This window comes from Cricetulus griseus, chromosome 4 (genome assembly GCF_003668045.3).
Source record: "Cricetulus griseus strain 17A/GY chromosome 4, alternate assembly CriGri-PICRH-1.0, whole genome shotgun sequence".
Taxonomy (NCBI): Eukaryota; Metazoa; Chordata; class Mammalia; order Rodentia; family Cricetidae; genus Cricetulus; species Cricetulus griseus.
This window is the reverse complement of record NC_048597.1, coordinates 45,283,255-45,307,077: the sequence shown is the minus strand read 5'-3', so window position 1 is coordinate 45,307,077 and position 23,823 is coordinate 45,283,255. Positions and strand designations below refer to the sequence as shown.

Here is a 23,823-nt window from a genome sequence, read left to right as displayed (position 1 = left end):
CCTCTTCCCTAATTGGCATGTTCATCTAACGAACAACCTGGAGTTCACACCCATCACAAATAGTCCACAGCTCAGAAATCCTCAGCTGGAGAAACATTCAGATTTTAGCTGGATGATCATGGCTTGTTTCATTTTCTTTTGTAATATTAGAAAAGGAAAGTGGACACTGGGGAAGTTTCTTCCCACAAACTAGCCGTGTTTCCCACAGGTCAACCATATCGGGAGTTGGGGAGCCACTGAAGTATAACATGTCATTTCCGTAGCAGGCTGTATTAGGAAGTGAGGAAATGGACTGAAGGGAAGTGAAAGTGGACTTTGCTGTACCTTTCTGACTTAACACACTCCTACTGACTATCACAAGGAAACACCTTTTTCCTAACAATGTTTGTAAAAACTTGAGCTGGTTCCTGGTATAATGAAGTACCATAAGTCAACTTGGAAAGAAAGCCAAAGTCAAAGCTGTTTAGTTTGTAGTTGGGGGCATGTCAGCCAAGCCTTGCTGGTCAGTATAATTCCATAACAATTCTATTTATATGAAAGAATTACATCTTTATACAGAATTACCTTTTTCATCTCTATATTTGTTTACCTGGCACAGATCCCACTCATTACACACCACAGTTAATCCCTTGAAAATAGTTAGGGTTAGTTTTTCAGAACGGAGGTACTTGGGAAAGACCTTTGGATTTTTATTTTTGCTGCAAGACTCATAGGTTTTATTTTTAATGACTTTTGACAATTGCTCAATTTATATGTCAGTTTTATAAATCCACCCTAGGAAATGCAAATCAAAACAACTCTGAGATACCATCTTACTCCTGTTAGAATGGCTAAAATAAAAAACACCAATGACAGTTTATGCTGGAGAGGATGTGGAACACTTCTCCACTGCTGATGGGAGTGCCAACTTGTACAGCCACAGGAAATCAGTATTGCAACTCCTCAAGAAAATGGGAATCAGTCTACCTCAAGATCCAGCAATTCCACTCCTAGGCATATACCCAAAAGAAGCACATTCATACAACAAGGACATCTGTTTAACGATGTTCATAGCAACACTATTTGTAATAGCCAGAAACTGGAAGCAGCCTAGATGCCCCTCTACCAAAGAATGGATAGAGAAAATGTGGTACATTTACACAATGGAGTTCTACTCAGCAGAAAAAAAAATGGAATCTTAAAATTTGCAGGAAAATGAATGGAACTCGAAGATACCATTCTGAGTAAGGTAACCCAATCACAAAAAGACAAACATGATATATACTCATATGTGGATTTTAGACATAATGTAAAGGATTGCCAGCCTACAATCCACACTACCAGAGAAATCAGTAAACAAGGAGGACCCTAAAAGAGACAAACATTGTCCCCTGGAGAAGGGGAAAGGGTCACAATCCCCTGAGCAAATTGAGAGCATGGGAAGAGGGGGGAGGGAGCTACAAGAATGAGAAGGGAAGAGGAAGGATGCAGAGGTCATGAGGGAGCAGAAAGGTTGAGTCAGGGGAAGAATAGAAGAAAGGATATGTGATAGGTAGGGTTTTAGTTGGGGGAGTGGTAGGGGAGGAAGCAAAGGAGAAGGGACCTGGGATTGTCATGTAAATCAATCTTGTTTCTAATTCAAATAAAAAAATGATAAAAAATAAATCCACCCTAGTATAAAAATATCAACACTTGGCATTTATTGTTGCTAAGTATAATCTAAGTGTAGTGCCAAGAACTCTCCCTACATATTCTCATTCACAATAACTTGTTTGGATAACAGTCTGTACCTTGGAGTGAGCAATCTACCTGGGTTTAAATTCTAGCCCTGAGTTTTTTTCCCAATAATTGGTGACCTATGGTAGATGACTTACTTGTTCTATAACTCAGGTTATTCTACTTAAATAAAAGATAATACCAATGATCACCTCATAAAATCATTGTGGTGATTGATTGAAGCAACATTATGTATGATACCTTAATTAGAGTGGTTCAATTTATAAATTGTCAAAACTTTACACTGGTTTATAAGTAGCATGAATTCAGCAGAAGATACACTTCAAAATTTGAGTTTTGATATTTTCCACAGATAACAATATGGGTTGTGATAGTCTTTTGAGATGCTGGCTATAGCCCTACTCACCTATGCATAAGGAGTGGAGATAGCATTGTGAGGACAAGAGGACTGGGTTTCCTTAGAGATGGGGTGGGGTTACATTCCTCTTCTTTCCTGAAATCTTCCTTGACCAAGTCAACCAGAAGGGGTCTCTCCCTCTTAGGATCTGAAAGCTAGGAGATTATGCCATGTCTAATATTAAAAAGTCTAATTGTAAAATTCTAAAGAAAGAAATTAAAGCAGATACCAGAAGATGGAAAGATCTCCCATGCTCTTGGATAGGTAGGATCAACATAGTAAAAATGGCAATCTTGCCAAAAGCAATCTACAGATTCAATGCAATCCCCATCAAAATCCCAACTCAATTCTTCAGAGAACTTAAAAGAACAATACTCAACCTTATATGGAAAAACAAAAACCCAGGATAGCCAAAACATCCCTATACAATAAAGGAACTTCCAGAGGTATCACCATCCCTGACTTCAAGCTCTATTACAGAACCATAGTCCTGAAAGCAACTTGGTATTGGCACAAAAATAGACAGATAGGCTAATGGAATCAAATTGAAAACGCTGATATGAACCCACACACCTACAGAGACCTGATTTTTGTCAAAGAAGCTAAAATTATACAATGGAAAAAAGAAATCATCTTTAACAAATGGTGTTGGCATAACTGGATGCTGACATGTAGAAGATTGCAGATAGATTCATATCTATCACCATGCATAAAACTTAAGTTCAAATGGAATCAAAGACCTCAACATAAACCCAGCCACACTGAATGAACCTCTTAAAGAGAAAGTGGGAGGTACCCTTGAACGAATTGGTACAGGAGACTGCTTCCTGAACATAACACCAGTAGCACAGACATTGAGATTGACAGTTAATAAATAGGACCTCCTGAAACTGAGAAGCTTCTGTAAGGCAAAGGACACAGTCAACAAAACAAAACAGCAGCCCACAGAATGGGAAAATATCTTCACCAACCCCACATCTGACAGAGGACTGATCTCCAAAATTTACAAAGAACTCAAGAAGCTAGTCTCCAAAACACCAAATAATCCAATTAAAAAATGGGGTACAGAACTAAATAGAGAATTCTCAACAGAAGAGTCTAAAATGGCTGAAAGATAAAGTGCTCAGAACCCTTAGCTATCAGGGAAGTGTAACTCAAAACAACTCTGAGATACCATCCTACCCAGCCAGAATGACTAAAATCAAAAACATCATTGACAGTCTATACTGGAGAGGATATGGAGAAAGATGAACACTCCTTCACTGCTGGTGGGAGTGCCAACTCATAAAGTCACTTTGGAAATCAGTATGGCAGTTTCTCAGGAAAATGGGAATCAGTCTACCTCAAGATCCAACAGTTCCTCTCGTGAGCATATACCTAAAGAATGCATATTCACACTGCAAGGACATATGTTCAACCATGTTCATAGCAGTATTGTTTACAATAGTCAGAACCTAGAAGCACCCTAGATGCCTCTCAACAAAAGACTGGATAGAGAAAATGTGGTATATTTATACAATGGAGTATTACTCAGAGGAAAAAACAATAAAATCTTGAAATTCACAGGCAAATGGATAGAACTGGAAGAAAACATCCCAAATGAGGTAACCCAATCACAGAAAGACAAACAGGGTATGTATTCACTCATATATGAATATTAAACACAGAGCAAATGTCTATCATTCTACAATCCACACCACCAGAGAAACTAGGAAACAAGGAGAGCCCCAAGAGAAGAACAAATGATTCCCTGAAGAAGGGAAGGGGGACAAGAGCCCCTGAGCAAAATGGGAGCATGGGGTGGGGGTTGGAGAGGAGGAAGGTGGGAAGGGGAGAGGGAGAGTAAGGGAGGAGGGAGGAGAATAGGAGAGATAAAGAGGACTGAGACAGGGGAGGAATAGAGGAGGGCAAGAAAGGAGATGCTTTTATAGAGGGAGCCAGTATAAGTTTGAAGAGAGGTCTGGCACTGGGGAAATGTTCAGGGATCCACAGGGATGACCCCAACTAAGAATATAGGGAGTGGTGGAAAGGCTGCCTTTGACTCCTCTCCCCTATAATGAGATTGATGACTGCCTTGGTTGCCATTTATCCAGTAGCTGATTGAAGCAGGAGCAGGCACACACAGCTAAACATTGAGCCATACTCCTGGAATCCAGTTGGAGAGAGGGAGGAGGGATGAGCAAAGGAGCCAAAACTGTGCTGGAGAAACCTATAGAAACAGTTGGTCTGACCTAGTGAGAGTACAGAAACCCTAGTCGTAAAGCTGGAGAACCAGTATTGGACGAAACTAAGCCCTCTGAATGTTGGTGTCAGTTAGGAGGCCTGGGAAGTCTATGGGACCTCTATCAGTGGAACCAGTATTTATCTAGTGCACAAATGGACTTTGGGGGCCCATTCTCTATGGAGGGATACTATTGCAGCCCAGATACACGAAAGAGGGCCTAGGCCCTACCCCAAATGATGTGACAGATTTTGATGGTCCCCTGTGGTGAGACTCACTATCCTTGGGGAGTGGGTTGGGGGGGTCAGTGGGGAGGATGGGAGGGTGAGGGAATGGGGAGATTGATATGTAAATTAAGAGTGCTTCTAAATTTAAAAAAAGAAACCATCACATTCCTAAATGATCATAGGCAGTGGGACAACTGTACCCTTAGAGTATGGACAATAAGAATGCACTATATCCATACTATCTAGCATTGATTATCACCATGTATTAGAAGTTCTGAACAATGTCCATGGTAAAACATTCCCCATGAGAGTACTTTTAGTTTAAATTCTAACTAGTTAATATTTTACTATTGAGTTTTAGTAATATGTATGTAATTTGTGAGTCAATTATGCTTGTAATATTTATCCCCGGAAGGAATTTCACTCTTCATGAAAGTTAACTCAGAATTGCCCAGCTGTAGAGCTGGCCCTGAGCACATTTGAGTTCAACTCCTTGTGGTTACTTTAAGCATTATACTCAGAATCACTAGAGTGTGATTTTGGACAGTATCGTCACATTCTTTGTAATAGTATATATTCTTAAAAACATTTTTTGTTTGGTGACTTTATTTTGTATGTATGGTCATTTTGTTATTTGTTTCCTTTTGCAATTTCAGGAAATATATTTTTCATGAGGAGATAATAGCTGTTCAAAATAGTACAACCCAACCTTCTCATTATTTAAACACTACCTGGTTATCCATTTGTATGTAGAATTTATATAGAACATAACTCAAAGAAGCTTTTGGAAGACTTTTTCAGAGGCTCCTCCACTTCCAGTGGCTCACTTAGATATATTATATGAAATACTGGCGTGGTAGGTTGTCTTACTGAACATGCTTTCATTATTCTTTGTTGAAAGTTCCCTATCAGATATGAATGTTTTAAAAAAGCAGCAGGAACAATAATACGAAGGACAAAGTGACTGGGAGCTGGCAGATAAGTCAGAGATAAAACCAACTGTGACTATTTCCTCATCAGAAAACGTTTGCATGTGAAGACAATCCAGTGAAGAGTAGCTGTGTGTCACATAATTGATTGGCATATTTAGAGGCAGGCAAAAAGGAACTGGCAACTACCTTGCCAGATAGAAAATTAGAACTGAAACATCTGACTCAGTGGATCATTCTTGACCTACTAACATCAGTTATAGGCTTTGAGGATAAGAAGAAAAATAACCCTTGCCTTATTTGCACACAGAGTGACTATTCTTAATTTCTATTGTTGTAAAAGCATCCATCTTCTATTTATTCTAACATTAAAAAAATCTGTACCAGATAATGTGATTGTCAATCACCTTTATCCCACTGAGATAAATAGTCGGAAGCCACAATAATGTTTCTGTCATTGCATTCCAAATCAGTGATGCAGTCAGGGCTAATCACAAGCTCTTTTCCATGTGTGTTTCCTCTCAAGAGTATAGTCAAAGAATGCTAAAGATGGACAGAAGGTTTGACTGTGCTATTACCATGAGGTAACAGCTCTCTGGCTGAATGAAAGAGTAATACATTGCAGTGGGGACAGAATTTGTAGACCAGGCAGAGTTTCACAGTCACACATTGAGGGAAGTAAATGTGTGTGTGTGTGTGTGTGTGTGTGTGTATGTGGAGGGTTAATACTTGAGAACTTTCCTATTTTTATAGTTCAATGTGTATCTCATTTTGAAGAAATTGAGGGTTAGTTTGATTGTTCCAAGTGTCAATTCCAAGTACACACACTGTACTGTCACTGAAATAACTATGTTAAGTAAATGTTCCCATTTTTCAGCAATTCCATGCCTTTTATATGTCTACCCAAGTTAGACAACATATTTTTGTTCTTCATGAATAGGAAAAGTTTCAATGTCCCTGAACTGTGCTCATCCTATTCATTGTGGAACAACCAATGATCTTTATCACTTCCAGAAAGCCATGATCCTGCTATGTATCAGTTCCTTGAATCTGCTGTGAGACTGCTCAATTAATGAGAAGACTTTGTTTTCCCACTTCATCAGAATCTAATACCTCAACAGTCTCTGCTCTGATGGCCAACGGCTGTTCATACACTGAAGGGCAGCTCAGCTTTCAGGAAAGCACACCAGCAGCCCAGGCCAAGTGCTTTGTACCTATGAACAGGGTTATTCTCCCATTGTTGCACATATTTATTTCCCAAAGGTAGACATAATTCCTAATTCCTATACTCTCTAACAATGAGGACACAAGACTCCTTCTAACCTTGCTCTCAAGCTTGGGTTCACTTGAAGAGAAAAAGTCCTTATCATTGCATAATTGCCCCATGAATTGAACAGTAAGTTCATTGAGGACAACAGGTCTTTGGCTACAACCACCTTGTTGTTCTGATGTACTCAAGAAAATAAAGAAAGGGAAGTGAGGAGGCTGAGGTCTCTTAACTTGATAGAGGAACGGACTTTGGAAACAGGGTTTCACTTGGCCTTTCCACCCGTGGCTTCCTTGCTTTTTGCCATAAATCTGACCACATCAGGTATTGTATTGTTAGGCACTTCCTTTTGGTCAACGACCTTACCCTTTCTCTCCAAGCTTTTGAAAACCCCACCCTTATAACTTACCTTTTGATTTTCTTTCATGCTTATTCTAAAAATTTTGAAGTAACTGAGCTATGACATCTGAAGGTGAAGTTGTTTGAGAATCCAATACAGTTGTAAATAAGTCAATAATTGGAGATGCTAAATGTTTTCTGCAAGTCCCTTGTCTCTACCTGGCTCCTGAGAATTGAATCAAATTTCTGTTTTTTTTTTTTTTTTTAGCAAGAGTTGATGATATCTGGGCAAAAGTTAGAGTGAGAAATGTATTGTTAGGAAATAGTTAAAATAAGGTCCTGAGCATTCTTCATCTTTAAAGGATGCTTTGACTATAATCTCATTTAGGCATCATTATAGCCCATGATGCTATAAGTCTACTCAGAAAAAGTACTTGAGATGAAAGTTAGTGAGGAGGTGGAGTAGGTTTATTTCCATGAAAAAGAATAGTTTAAAACTAAGGAAGAGGCAGGTGGTAGTGCATGCCTTTAATTGCAGCACTTGGAGGCAGTGGGAGGTAGATCTCTGTGAGTTTGAGGCCAGCTTGGCCTACATGATGAGTTCTATGACAACAAGGGCTACATAGTGAGATGCTGTCTTAAATATGCAAACCAAAACAACAAAGCAACACAACAATAATAATAACAAACTAAGAAAGATTCATAAGGGTGGAGGAAAAAGAACTTGAAATATTTTAATAGATTTTATTTAAATTAGAAACAATTTTATTTTACATATCAATCCCAGTTCCCCTCCTTCCCAACCTCCCATGCCCCCCACAGATCCCCCATCCCATCCCCTATCCACTCCTCAGGGAGGGTGAGGCCTTTTATAAGGGATCATCAAAATCTGTTAACTCATTTGGGGCAGGGCCTAGGCTCTCCTCTGTGTATCTAGGCTAAGAGAGTATTCCTCCATGGGAAATGGGCTCCCGAAGTCTGTTCGTGCTCTAGGGATACATCCTGGTTCCACTGCCAGAGGCCCCATAGGCTGCCCGGTGTTCCTAACTGACACCTGAGTTCAGGGGGCCTGGTTTGGTCCTATGTTGGTTCTCCAGCTGTCACACTGGGGTCTATGTGTTCCCACTTGCTCAGGTCAGTTGTTTCTGTGGGTTTTCCCAGCATGGTCTTGGCCCCTTTGTTCATCACTCCCCCCTCTCTGAAACTGGTTTCCAGGAATTTGGCTAAGTGCTTAGCTGGATCTCTACTTCTGCTTCCATCAGCTACTGGATGAAAGCTCTAGGATGGCATTTAAGGTAGTCATCAATCTCATTATAAAGGAAGGGCATTGACGGTAGCCTTACACTATTACTTAGGGTGCTAGTTGTTGTCATCTTAGTGGATCTCTGCACAATTCCCTAGTGCCAGATTTCTCATTAAACCTATAGTGGCTCCCTCTATTGATGTGTTTCTTTTCTTGTTCTCTTCTATTCCTCTCCCCACTCAATCTTCCTGATCCCTCATGTCTTCTCCCCTCCCCCTCCCCATGCTCCCCATTTGTTTAGGGTTCTTATCTCTTTCCACTTAGCTGGGGTACCATGTACGTCTCTCTTAGAGTCCTCCTTGTTTGCTAGCTTCTCTAGTGGTGTGGATTGTAGGCTGGTACTCCTTTTCTCTATGTCTAATATCCTTATATGAGTGAGTACATACCATGTTTGTCTTTCTGTGACTGGGTTACCTCACTTAGGATGGTTTCTTCTAGTTCCATCCGTTTGCCTGCAAATTTCAAGATTCCATTTTTTTTTCTCCACTGAATAGTACTCCATTGTGTAAGTGTACCACATTTTCGATATCCATTCTTCAGTTGAGGGGCATCTAGGTTGCTTCCAGATTCTGGCTATTACAAATAATGCTGTTATGAACATAGTTGAACAGATGTCCTTGTTTTATGAATGTGCATCCTTTGGGTATATGCCTAAGAGTGGAACTGCTGAATCTTGAGGTAGACTGGTTCCCATTTTCCAGAGAAACTGCCATACTGATTTCCAAAGTGGTTGTACAAGTTGGCACTCCCACCAGCAGTGGAGAAGCGTTCCGTTTCTCGACATCCTCTCCAGCATAGACTGTCTTTGGTGTTTATGATTTTACCCCTTCTGACAGGTGTAAGATGATATCTCAGAGTTGTTTTGATTTGCATTTCACTCATGGCTAAGGATGTTTCTTCACTTGATCTTAGCCAAAAGGCCGAGAAGCGATCTAAGGATGTTTCTTAAGTGTCTTTCAGCCATTTGCCTATTTTGCTTATTTGGTTTTACCAGCTCAAGGAATCCTACCCAGTAATTTTTTAATGCATCATACATAGCAGTTATAAGATGGAAATGACGCCCAAAGCCTCCTAAAGTCTTCATGATCATGCCATGTCCTCTGCTCCTTTTCCATTTGGATTTCAAAAGCAACAACACAGCCCTTCATTAATGAGAGAGAACACTTAACACACCACTGTTTTCCTGAGCAATTGAAGCTTGTGACTTTGAAGCTAGCTTCTGTTTTGAAATACCCATACTGGTAGAAGGTTTTGTAGACCAAATTACACACTTGTTTGTTTCAAGAAAGGTGTGTGGTTAAACATAATTTTAAGTTTTATGATTTTCGTGGTTTAATATAACACAATTATAGGTTGATTAGAAAATGATAATGAAATTGTAAGAACTGTGTGTAAAGTGAGGTAAATTTGGCATCTTACATTGTCTGTCTTTTTTGCTTAGAGAAGATTTTCTTCATGTGCCTGGATTCAAGTTTATTTTATGTGTTAAGATTACAAGGTGCATGATAAATTAATGATAAAATAATACATAAGTTAATGATAAAATAACTTATTCAGTGACATAGGAATTTTAAATAGTTTTTCTATGCTGTAGGTTGTTTTCATTTGCTTTTTTTCTTTTGTATTGCTTTTTAAGACAGTGTCTTGCTATGGAGCACAGGTTGGCCTGAAAATTACTATGTGATTCAGTCAGTCCTTCTGCCTCAGCCTTTTAAGTACTGGTATTATCCATATGAACCACTACTCCTGGCTTGTGTGGCTGTTTTTATAAACTCTTGGCAATTATTATCTCACGGTTCATAAGTCATTGGAGAAAGACACATTTCCAGGAGAAAAGCTCACTTTCACCCAAACAAAATAAGACATATTTCCAAGATATCTGTCTGGTAGGTATTTCCTAAAGAGTTTGGGTGCTGTTTTTTTCTTTCTGATTTGTAAATTATACAAACTTCAGCTGTTACCAGAACTCATCCTCCTTGTGATAAATTATTCTTAATTGCATGTCTTTCACCCAGATTCCTGGGAAAAATGAAAGACAGTATTAAAACCATTGATAAATAAGGGAATGATTATGCATACTATCATATCATCTGCCAATAACAAAACCTTGACTTCTTTCTTTCCAATTTGTGTCCTCTTTATCTCATTCCATTGTCTTATTGATCTATCTAGAACTTCAAGTACCTTGTCTTGTTCCTTATTTTAGTGGAACTGCTTTAAGTTTCTCCCTATTTAATTTGATATTGGCTATAGGCTTGTTGTAAACTGCCAGGCAAGGCTTTCAGTAGTGCTACAGGTACACCAACCTAATCACAAAACCTTCAATCTACAATCTGTCAGGCCTGCAAGATGTGCTGGGACAACGGTGGCACAGAACTTGTGGCAGTGGCCAAGAAATGACTGCAAACAATGGCTGGTTTAATTTAAGACCTACACCAGGAGAGGGGGTCCATGCCCAACACTGCCTAGATGGCCAGGAACTGTAGACTGGCTAGCCCAGAGGCCTAGGGTAGAAGCAAATACAATTGCCCTTCACCTCCCCCCCCCATAAAATCAATGAAATTATTCCTGGTGATCAGTACTTAGCCCAGCTGTCTTCAGTGAGGCTTCCTCCAGAAGCTGATGGTAGCAGATGTAAATTCCCATAGCCAAACATTAGGTGGAGCTCAGGGGACCACATAGAGGAGGGAGAGGGAGGATTATGGGAACCAGAGGGATTGAGGGCACCAGGAGCACATGGTCCACAGAATCAATTAAGTAGGACTCAGGTTCCAGGTTCCCATAGAGACTGAAGTAGCAATCACGGAGCCTGCAAGGGTATGCACTAGGTCCTTTGCATATATGTTATGGTTGTTTAGCTTGCAAGGTGTTTTTATGAGACTCCTAACAGTGGGAGTGGGGATGGGTGTCTCTGACCCCTTTGACTGCTCTTGGGATTCTTTGAGCCCTACTGGGTTGCCTCTTCCAACCTTGATATGAGAGCTTGTGACTATTCTTATTGTATCTTGTTAGGCAGTGTTTGTTTGATATCTAGGTGGTCCACTCTTTTCTGAAGGGAAATGGAGGAGGAGTGGATCTGGTGGAGAGGGAAGTGTGGGTGGGGGACCTGGGAGGCATGGAGGAAGTGGAAACTGTAGTTGGGATGTATCGTACGAGAGAAGGATAAATAAATAAAAAAAATCAATTCTAAATAAAATAACGATAAACATAAAGAAAAACAAACAAAAGGAAAAAACCAAGGGAAGAATATTACTAATGCCAAGTATTATAGGGAAGTGATTTTTTATAATTCCTTTTGAAGCTTGACTATAGCAGTGCTGATATTAGAAAATGTGTTACTAGCCAAGAAGTAACACAAACAAAGTAATGCTAATAAATTACACAGTAAAGGCCTTATTATGACTTTGAAGTCTCAACTTCCCTAATTACTAACATGTAACCATGGGCAAATTCTGTAGTATTTCAACCTCATTTGTAAAACAGAACTCATCATATTATTTTGTGGAGAGGATAAAATTAATTAATTAATTGTTTGTTACTTGAGACAGCGTTTCTATGCATAGTCCTGGCTGTCCTGGAACTCTCTCTGTAGACCAGACTGGCCTCAAATTCAGAGATCTGCCTGCCTGTGACTTCAGAGTGCTGAGATTAAAGGTGTGTGCCATCACCACCCAGTAAAATAATTTATTTTTAAAGCAGATATTTACTATGTGCCAGCTATGTGCCACACTGGGCTAGTGGAGGTAAAGTACTAAAAAACAGTATTGAGGAATATTATGGAATTATGCATAAGAACTCTTTGGTGGAAATAATTGCTGTGGTATCTATGGTCCTTCTAGAAGATCATGCTGATTCCAGTTTTGCTTTTGTGTTTCAGGTGAAGAGTCATGTCAAGTACAACTTACCCCTAGCAGGCATTCGAAACATGCCACAGCAGGAGAGTTCTTTAAAATTGAATGTCCTGTGACATACTGTGTTCACAGACCTAATGTGACTTGGTACAAGTACAGTGAAAAAAACTTTTTACCTCTTGTGATTGGACCTCATCAACGCACTACTTGGGATGAAAACCAAAAGCTTTCAGTTTTTATTCTCCATTTTGAGCCAATACATCTCAAGGACAATGGGTCATATAGATGTTCTACAAACATTAATTCTGAGGTTATTAATAGCCACGCAATAACCATCAATGTAACAGGTGAGTACTCTACCCTAGCCCATCTATAGCTTTTCTCATTGTGCTTCTGTGAAAGAGACAATCCAGGCCTTGGGGTGCTTTGGTTAGAAATTGGACCACTTGTATCACTTCCACAGTCTACCACATCTTCCTCATTGTGACAGTCATGAGGACATAAAGTATTTGTGTAGGGGGAGAGAAGGGTGAGGTCAAGAACAGTAGAAGAAAAGTAATGGAAGTTACTGGTCTTTTTTGAGACGGGATCTGGCTGTTGTGGAACTCTCTTTGTAGACCATGTTGTCATGAAACTCACAGAGATCTACCTGCTTCTGCCTTCTGAGTGCTGGGATTAAAGGTGTGCACCACCTCATCAGGCCTTTAGAAATTAAAACATTTATTTCATAGGCTCAAAAGTGATCACAGCAACATTGCTTTCTTTTTCCTTGATTGTTTTTCTCTTGTTGACTTTTATTTGATTAGAATTTGTAAAAGTCATGTTCATATAAGCAGCAGATTTTTAGCATGAATCATCAAAGAAATTAAGATGTAAAAATACCCAGTTGTCATCAGCTGGGAAGACTCACTATTATAACAGATGACAGACCCCAAGATTGAACATCATCTCCATCAAATCATACTTAATTCTAAAATTCACATCATATTGTATAGCAGACCTTGAGTAGCCAAAGTAATTTGAATAAAGAAGAGAGTTAGAACATTAAGACTTCTCTATTTCAAAACCCGTTATTGAGCTATAGTTATTTGAATGCTGTGGTGAGATCAGCTTAGTAGAGTTGAGAGTATAGAATGAAATTCTATATATGATCAGTTGACTTGTTATATTATCTTTATTTTCTGTGCCTGGGTGTTTTAGTCTGCATGTATGTCTGTGTACCACATACATGACTGGTGCCTCTGGGACTGGAGTTCCAGATGGTTTTGATGCTCTCAACCACTGAGCATCTCTACCATCTCTACAACAAAAGAATTGACTTTTGTTGTTGTTGTTTATTTTTGTTTTGTTTTGCTTGATTTTTTGGAGACAGTGTTTCACTATGTAGTCTTTGCCAGTCTGAACTTGATGTGTAGACGAGGCTGCACTGAAACTCACTATCTCTTCTTTAAAATACTGGGCTTAAAGGTATGTGTCACCTTGCCCCATGGCCCTCAACTGATGTTGGAGAACTGAGTTAAAAATCACTTACTTAAAAGAAAAGTCTTATTTAACGATAGCATCTGGGAACTTAGCTCAATGGTAGCACTCTTATGCGCCACACTGGAGGCTCATGATTTGATCACTGGCACCAAAAGAAAAAATATCCACCAAAAATGAAAAAGAAAGAAGGAAAAATAACCCCAGCACAAATGATATTGACACATAATTGTATATACCTATGCTGAAATTGAATTTGAACCTTCTGCTGCATGTAAATAAGTAAGTCAGCAGGAGAGGGAAGAATGTGTCAGAAGGAAATGATGTGGGGGGCGTTGGAGAGGAGCAAAATTCATTATATATGTGAATGGAATGTCAAATAATAAGAAAAAATCCTCCAAGTTGAACAGAGATTTAAATATAAGAAATCAAACTACAAAACTACTTTTACATCAAACTATATAACTGCATAAAGAAAACTAAGTCTTGGTCTTGGATTATGTCATCATTTCCTAGAAACGATTACAAAAGCATAAAACAATTCAAGAAGATGGAGTAGACTTTGTCACAATTCAACACATTTCTGCATCAAAGGACGTTACCAAGAGTGAAAAGGCACCTCACAGAACATGAGAAATGTTTGAAAATCACATGCCTAATAAGAGACCATTGCCCAAAATACATAATGACCTTCCAGAGCTTTCTCCCTACCCTCCTTGGTCACTTCAGGAAGGAACCTTTCCAAGCTGAGCAGCCCTACTTTCCATTGCCTCATCTTTGTGTGTGTGTGTGTGTGTGTGTACAAGTGCACACGTATATTCATGTGTACATATATGTGTCTGTACATGTGTGTATGTGGAAGGCAGAGGCTGATGTCTTCCTCAATTGCTCTCCACATTATTTTTTGAGATAATAAGGTCTCTCAGTGAAGCTGGGACTTAATTGAATTGTTAGGCTGGCTAGTCAGTGATAACCCAAGATGCTCCTGTTGCTGTCTCCTTAGCATTGGGGTACAGACAGGAGCTGTATTCTGTCTCTTATGAGGACACTGAAGATTCAACATAGACCCTCAAACTCACACATGTAACACATCTCCCCAGGTCCAGCCTTATTACATCTCCATCATCATCCTTGCTATGCCATTCTCATCTGTTTCAGAATATCCACGTCCATACCTATCACAATTATACCTTTGCTTTGTAAAGTCTATGTCTCTCATTTATCACACATTTCCTTTCCCTGTGTATTATATAAAAACATGACAAGTTCCATAAAAGCTGATAGTGCCTTACAAAACAGAAATCATATCTTTCTTTTGGGGTTGTTTTTCCCTTGTAGAAGTCAAGTACATTTCTTTTTAGGATTTTTAATTTTTTTTAATTTTTTAAATTTTTAAATTTTTAAAATTTAAGCTGAGTACATAGTCTCATTTAGTGAAATGGTGATTTCCAGGAAAGAGTAAAAATATTCCTTTATTTTTGAACCCAAGAGTGCTTAGGGAACTGCTTGTGAAATGAGGAAAGAAATATGTCTTAAACTGGGCGTTGGTGGTGCATGCCTTTAATCCCAGCACTCGGGAGGCAGAGGCAGGTGGATCTCTGTGAGTTCGAGACCAGCCTGGTCTACAAGAGCTAGTTCCAGTACAGCCTCCAAAGCCACAGAGAAACCCTGTCTCAAAACAACAACAACAACAACAAAAGAAATATGTCTTAGAACTATGTCCATACTGATAATTAGTAAAATTTGGAGATATGATACAAGTATTTTGTTTTGTTTTTCCTTTGAAATATCTTTCTGAGAGGATATTGAGAATTTTTTTTTTTTTTATGTTCACAATAGAAATTGGTTTGTGTAAGGACAAACGTGGACAGAAGAAGGCTTGGGTATTCTTGAGAAGGTGATTGTCTCCTAGAATGAGAAAAGGCACCTTGTGGAACAAAGCTGGTCACAGAGGTTATCTCACAGAGCCAGAAACAGCCACTACAGTGTATACATTGATGTATAACTCCATGCCTCTCAAGTGTCCCAGGTCAGTTTCTGATTGGGGACTGTAGAAAAGAATGCGGAGGTCACTGTGCAGGATGAGTGTTGAGTGAGAAGGCAGGAAGTGAGAGAGACAATCTTTGTTTCACAATGAACACTTCTCATCTCACCCAGAGTATTTTCTCCCTGTGGCCACCCACAAGCTCAGGAGCACCTGTGGGTTGCATTATTATATTGGAGGTCTATGTGTTCTCATGCCTCAGAAATGAGGAAGGGAGTACCAAAGATGTCAGACAAAGGTTATATTGTGTTGATAGAAATCTTCCTTTAGGCTTGAAAAGAACCCCTTTGCTTTGTGTACCGTGATCTCAAGGTGAATATCTATGAATTATGCAAACTGAACTTGACCTGGATTACTAGATTCTCTATTGTTGTGGCAACACTGGAGTCCTTTCTATAGAGCTCTGACTTTAAAGATAACTTTGATAGGGTTTTATCAATCCATTTTGCTACTTAATCTTGTTTTCTATTTCAGAAAGGACTCAAAATGATTCAAAGCACCATCTAATAAGTAAGTATCAAACCAATCAAAATTAGCAAGTTTGTTTGATGTTCAGATAAATGCTAGGAATAAGGTCTTCTTAATTGAGTGTGTTTGTATTAGATTATCTATTGTTTACCATCAAACTGCCACCTCTCAGACAGCTGTGTCTGCTTCTTGGCTGCTTGCCCGACCTAAACAGCAGCTGCAGTATATTTGCCACCATTGTGTATCATTAAACTGTATGCCCACTGTATGTCCCCTTCAATTGCTCCTAATTGTTTTTACCCTCAAAGAAAGGATCTGGGGTATGGGGGCAGAGGGGTCACACATATAATTCAATGCTTCACTTTCACTGCTTTTGATACTGTGTTAACAGTAACCCCCAAGAAGCAGTGCATCTTACATCATAACCCAGAACACACACACACACACACACACACACACACACATAAAAGGCAATCCACAAAAGCCCACAGATAGGGGAGTTGTTTCATTTCTGTGCTATGGGAATGGAGGAGTGCCCTGCGCAATGCAGGGAATTCTCAAGCCCCTGACTTCTTACTAGATGCAGACCCTCTCCCACCTTGTGATACCAGAAATATCTCCCCCAAATACCACATGTTTCTGGGGGATAAGACATTTTCTGGTTTAAGACCACTGCTGTAGCGTGCATTATGAATTCCGATGTTTTTAAGTTTGTTTTATATTATTTAAAAATACTATTTTTGATCCACCCATCGGGGTAAGTTGATAAGTTGCAACCAACCTTGATCAAACAGGGACCTGGTGAATGTTAACACTGAGCAGTCATAACGAACATTAGCTGGATGCTAAGCAAAGCATATTTGGTAAAAACAAAACTACTTTGTGTTGTCGATGGAACACAAAACAAGAGATTCATTAACCATGGAGTTTATTAAAGGGGGGAGAGCAAGAGGGAGGGATGAAGAGAGAGAGAGACGACGAGAGAGAGTGAGAGAGAGTGAGTGAGTGAGTGAGGGAGGGGAGGGAGGGAGGGAGGGAAGGCGGGAGGGAGGGAGGAGGGAGGGAGGAGGGAGGGAGGGAGGGAGGGCGGGCGGGCGACTGGGGAGGAAGATGGGGCGAGCAAGAGAGCAAGAGTGGGCAGGGGTCTGTTTTTTTAAAGGGGTCCTTGGCACCTGTGTGCAGACTAGTACTCATGGAACCCTAGGCTGACCAGAGTACTGCCTGAGTGCATTCTGCCAGGTGACAGGGGCGGGCCAGCATAATGCCTGAATCATTACACTTTGTGTTTGGAGATAATGATGACTTTTAAGAGGGAGCAAATTGTACCATCAGAAACCTGCTGGTGTGGGTCCCTACTGCCATTCATGAGCTGTTTGTCTTTGGGCAATTTTTGGAGCAATAACATTTCTCTCTCTCAAGTTTTAAAACTATGTAAAGAAAATGACTTCCTGATCACTGAACTAAATATATAAAGAGAAGGGCCTGGTGGAGTGGTTTGTGAGAACTATCATAGAGATATTCCTACAGATGAGTCATTCAAGCAGAATGTGAGATGTCCACAAAAGTTAAAAAGATGGGTTGATGGTACTAGCACCCCCAAAGGAGAAACAGAGGGCTTAGCCTGAAAGTTCCTCTATTCAAATTATGACAATGCAAAGGGGTATTGCCAACTCTAATGCTTCTAGGACTTCTTAACTGTTTTCAGCAGTGTCTGACATTCCAGATGCCATCAATGCCTCAGGACCACCCACCATGGAAGAGAGGGCAGACAAGACCTGGCTGCTTTACAGGTTGCTTCCTTTGGTGGCATTGCCTTTGTTGCTTGTCTGTTTCTGCCTGGTCTGTTTCCTGAAAAGGCACCAAGGTGGGTTGCAATTTCCCTCTGCCCTCACCTGCCACACATTTTGAGGTTTATTTTCTAGAGTTGATAGATTTTGTTTTTAGCTGGCTAGTGTTTGCTTTCTGGATGATTCCTGGGGAACTACTGTATTCTACTAGAAAACTGAATGGCTTAATTTGGGCTCCCTCTAGGCATGGTAAAGCATACTCACCACATCACAGTGCTAACCAGGGTTGTGGCTAAGAGGACACATTGCTGGAACTTTCTCATACTATCACATCAATCTTAGGTGTGTTCAAGAAAGCATTTCCCCAAACTTCAATCACGTTGAAATAATCTCTTGAATCAACATGTTTGGTTTGAGTTATTCCTTTTGAGCCCTTTCCACAACTCTACCACATAATTCCAATGATACACACCCTTATCTAAATAAAGAATCATGGTCTGCAGAAGGATTTCATATGGGTTTATACTTTCTATTCCTGTTATAAACACATACTTGAATTAGGCTTTTACTCAATAGCACTGCATTTGAGAATGTGAACTTGCCTATAATGAAAGAGTTGTTAGATTTTGAAAACAGTTGCTTTTTCCTTTTGAAATCATGTCATCGTCACCACTGAACAGTAAAACTCAGCAGGAGAGGCATGCTGGTCCATCTATATTCTCTATTTCGCTGTTCCTCTCCACGTCTTCCCCTCCCCTTTTCTACAATATGAGCAACAGTGTGGGTGTAGAAACTGAGTGGGACAAAGCATCCCCTGTTTGGCTGCCACAAGAGAAGCTTTGTCTGGGCGGAAGTGCTTCTGGTGTTTTGAAGTAAGTGCTTCTGGATCCCAGAGCCTTTTCACAGTTATGAGGAACCCCCTGTAAACCTACCTCTGTAACTACATAGCACAAGAAACTAGAATAATCTTTATTGGCCATCATATCCAAAGAGAACTGGGAACATGGATGTGACAAAAACATTAGTTACATTTTTCTAATTTTGTTTATTGAGAATTTCATACAGAATACATTGCATTTTGATCATTGTCACCTGCTCCTTTTCTTTAACCCCTCCTAGATCTCCCTATGTCTTCCTCCCAGTTACACACATTCTCTCTCTCTCTCTCTCTCTCTCTCTCTCTCTCTCTCTCTCTCTCTCCTTAGGGGTTTTATTGCTGTGAAGAGATTATCATGACCAATTGGAGTGGCTTGCTTACAGTTTCAGAGGTTCAGTCCATTATCATGACGTGGAGCATACAGTGTTCAGGCAGATGTGATGCCAGAGTATTAGCTGAGAGTCCTACATATTCCAGGCAACAGGAAGTCAACTGACACACTCGGTAGTATCTGGAGCATAGGAAACCTCAAAGCCCATCCCCCACAGTGACACACTTCCTCTAACAAGGCCATAGACATTCCACCAAAGCCACACCTTCTAATTGTGCCACTCCCTATGAGATTATGGGGGCCAATTGTGTTCAAACTACCACAATATATATCCCATTGGGTCAATTAGTGTTGCTCAAATACATACAGCCATGGAGATTCACTGGGGCATTGTAACCTACCAGAGACCACACACATAAAAGAACTGACTCTTCCTCTCCTAGCAGCCATTATCTGTCATCAGCTAAAGGTTGCAGGGCTCCTGTACTGGGATGCTGGCTGGCTTAATCTTGCACAAGTCTGTGCAAGAAATCACAGGTGTTATGAGTTATTTAATACAATGGCATAGTCATGTCCAGGAGACAGTTTTTTCCTCAGTCTTCACAAACCCCTGGCTCTTACAATATTTCTTCAGTGTTACCTGAACCTTAGGGAAGGAGTATGATATAGATGTCCCATATGTCACAGAGCTGGAAAAAGCGTGTTTACCACTGAGTATACAGTGACTCCCAAAATTTGAAACTGTCCTACTCCTTCCTCTTGGATGTGAAGACTGTTGGGTGATGTAAGAAGTGAATGCAGGGAAGTGGGCATCTGCATTCTTACAGGCTGAGGTGTGTGATAATACTAGCCAAGACAGTCAGCAAGGCAAAACTAACAAAATGACTGCTGGCATGCAATGAGGTGGGCATAGTGGGAAGATAATTTACCTTGCCTTCTTAACACCTTTTGATTACCCCCCCCTTTTTTTTCAATCTTTCAGGGAAAGAAAAGAAGCCTTCTGACTTAGCAGGAAGGGAAATTAACCGGGTATGTTTGAAATATCTGTTAAGAATACATACACATTTTATATTATACCATATGTATTTTCCAGCAAATTTATATGACATCAATACATACAGACACACACACACACACACACACACACACACACACACACACACACTCACTCCAGATTTTTTTTACATCAGCTGTGATTATCTGCATAATACTTGTGTAAGTTAGGGCCAATAAACAACTTTGTATGCAGTGGGGAGGGATTCACACAGTAGTCAATAATTGATGGGGAGTGAGAGCCTGTTTCAGTGTAGTTACTGTAAATAAACCCTCACTTACATTATTGTTAGCCACCAAAATGAAATTCACTGAGGGAGAACCATCAAAATAGAAAGGGAACAAGTTGGAAAAAGGAAGGGGATGGGGAGGATTGGGAATGAGAAAATAGTGAACAAAGGAGGGTGAATATGAACAATCTATTGTATACATGTATGTCATAGTAAAACATTATTGTGTATAGTTGCTATAGGCTAACAAAAAAACCCAGAAAAGTCCAAAGTTCTGATCTTATTTCAGGTTGGCCCTTCTAAGGCAGTGGTTCTCAACCTTCCTAATACGTCGACCTTTAAATACAGTTCCTCGTATTGTGGTGACTCCTAAGCATAAAATTATTTCCATTGCTACTTCAAAACTGTAATTTTATTACTGTTATGAGTTGTAATGTCAATATTTTTGGAGATAGAGGTTTGTCAAATGGCTTGTGACCCACAGGTTGAGAACCACTGTTCTAAGGGACTAAAAGTGGTTACATAGCAAGTCCATTCAGTCATAATACACTTAAAAGGGTGAGGCTTTTGGGAAGTTAATTATAAGTCAACAAGTTTATTTTTAAAGGAGCCTTACCACTGTAATAGGCATGCAAGGTGAGATGGCTGCCTCTGTCTAACATCTCTATCATCTCTGGCCACTACATCGTAGTGCACCTGCCTTGTGGCACCCAACGCTTTTATAGAGTGTCACAGGAGAACTTCAGGTACAAAGAACATGTTCCTGCTAACAGAATTTTACATGAGATGAGCCATTCTGATGAAGGAGACAACTCAACTGACAGACCAGTAAAGACTGGAAAGTATAGCAGGGACCTTGTGATATACAGAGAATTCACAATTCTTGATCAATTAATTTGACAGTCCTCTGAGCCCCACATGCAGGCTCATTTTGTGTGGGGGCACTTTCTATCTTAGTCAACCCACCATTAGTTCTTCCAGACCTCAAGCCTTACTGTTATTTCTAGGTGCTCACCTCATAGGAAAATTATAGCTTATTGTCATGTATTGCCTCATTTCTCAAGTTAGGACTAAGCATGTTTTTAGGACAGAGATTTCCTCAGTAGACATAAAACAAATCCTCCTGCAAATGTCACAGTGAGACTTATCAAGGGCCACAGGAGTATGAATAGTCAAAGATGAAGAACCTAGTAACTTGTAGGAAGAACGTAACTTGGCTGGCAAAGTGGAGATTAATAAAAAAGTCAAAGTGGAGCCCTGGTGGAATGGATCAGTGGGTTAAGTACTCTGTGCAAGCTTGAGGACTGGGTTTGGATCCACAGCACTTATGCCAGATCTAGGTGTAGTTGTATACATTTTAAAACCCCATGTTGTTGGAGGAAGTGAAAAGAGGTTGAAGCGGGGTCGTTGGCCATCCAGCCTAGTTTAAATACTAGTGAATTCCCCACTTTAGTGAGAACACCTTTCTCAACAAATACAGTAGAGACAAATAGAGGAAGAAACCTGACATTGACCTCTGACCTCTTCATGTACACACATGGGTGAATGCACCTTACCCACACACATACATAAAAATTAAAACCCTTTATATTAACACATCATAATTTTTACCATCTGCATTTTTCGTGTTAGCCAGGAGCAGTTAACAAATAACTGAAAGGAGGGAGAAAATAACAGGATTCACTTTAGTTTCCACAAATTCCCCTCTGTCTCACACCATTTAGGTCTCTGATACTATTTGAAAGTACAATGATTTTCTTGTGATAGAAACAAGAACTAGAATATTATTTTAGGACTTAATCCAAATTTTGTTCTTTCAATATTGGCTTCCATTTTTCAATTTAGCTCTCTGATCACAATGTGTATTAATTGGATAACCTGCGATGGATGCTTCCCGTTCCTGCTCTCCTGAAGAGGTCTCAGATCTTTTTGCTTTTGGCTTGATCTTTTGGTAGTTTATGGACCATATGCCAATGTTTTATAAACTGCCTAAAGTTTTTGTGGGACTATGAAGTTTTCCCATGAACTGGACTGTGGTTTTTTTCCATTGAAAGAGCCTTGTGTTTGTGTTCTGTGAGCTCAGATGGCCCATAATGCAGTACAAAACAACTGTTTGGGAAGAGCATAATGGACTTCAACTGTTTGGCCTTTGGGGCTCAGTGGTCAAATACCTGCCTAGCACTCATGAAGACTTGAACATAACATAAAAAGCAAAACAAAAACTCAAAACAAACAAACAAAAAGACCAAACAACAAACAAACACTTTCATCTTTTAATATAATGTAGATGTAGTGTACTGTAAATGTAGATATTAGGTAGCTTATATGAGGAACAATAGACAGTCTATCTCAATGTGCATGACACCAGGTAGTCTTTCACTCAGAATCTAATAATGACTATGCCTTTTCACGTCCTTACGTGGTACATCTCTTTTCTCTTGTAGGTTGATATTCCAGTGAGTCCCAGGACAAATTTCCAAACACTGCCATCAGAAACTAGCATTTACGATAATGATGACTTGTCAGGTGTCCAGGAAAGGTCTGAATCCACAACTGACTCACAATTGGAGGAAAGCAAACAGAGCATTGTTTATGCTTCTCTGAACCACTCTGTCATTGTAAGGAACCCAAGACAGGCAAGCAACATCCAAGAGGCACCCACAGAATATGCATCCATTTGTAGGAGAAGCTAAACCTTGGCACTGAAACACACAGGCTGTGAGCACTGCATGGTGGACTTATCAATATCATCTTCTGGACCTTCAATGTCAAATAACAACTTTCTTCAACCTGGAAATTTTCACATTAAGGTGGTTTGTGCTGGGGTTGTGTCTTAAAGGTCCATGGAATATTTAGTTGAATTTCTCCTGAAAACTTTGGAGGCATTTTGTACAAGAGTGAAAACTCATAGCACAAAAAGCAGAATAATAGAATGTTTAAATTTGACCATGTCTTACCTAATGTATGAATATAATATTTCCTTTGGAACTATCAGAGAGACTTATAGGGAAGAAAGAAGTATGTTGTTTGAATCAGTTCACTACACATTCTAGAAAAAATATAAATATAGTAATGATTGTATGTTCCCAGTCAATCTTCTGTGATAAGACACTTTCCCATGTCAATCTATAGCCAATGTTTTATTTTTTGAGTGTAAAAGAAAATTATCTTGGACTCAATTTAGAAAAAGGTTAGAAAGGGTAATTGGTGCAATACAGATACAGAATATTCCAAATAGATGTGGGGCCAAAGTGCATTATCTTATGAGATGCTTATCTCCCACCCTGTTAAATTGAGAAAGTCA

General features: G+C 39.8%; 1 protein-coding gene across 1 annotated transcript in view; it reads left to right on the top strand.

Annotated features, from left to right (window-relative positions):
* The window catches only part of Btla (B and T lymphocyte associated), a 32,930-nt gene extending 9,535 nt beyond the window's left edge, over positions 1-23,395 (top strand). The window contains exons 3-7 of the mRNA XM_027412597.2: positions 12,277-12,597; positions 16,248-16,283; positions 17,947-18,105; positions 20,219-20,265; positions 22,964-23,395. Coding sequence (XP_027268398.2) covers positions 12,277-12,597; positions 16,248-16,283; positions 17,947-18,105; positions 20,219-20,265; positions 22,964-23,212 — 812 coding nt within the window. The 3' untranslated portion in view covers positions 23,213-23,395. The remainder of the gene's footprint in view (positions 1-12,276; positions 12,598-16,247; positions 16,284-17,946; positions 18,106-20,218; positions 20,266-22,963) is intronic.
* The last annotated feature ends 428 nt before the right edge of the window (positions 23,396-23,823 follow it).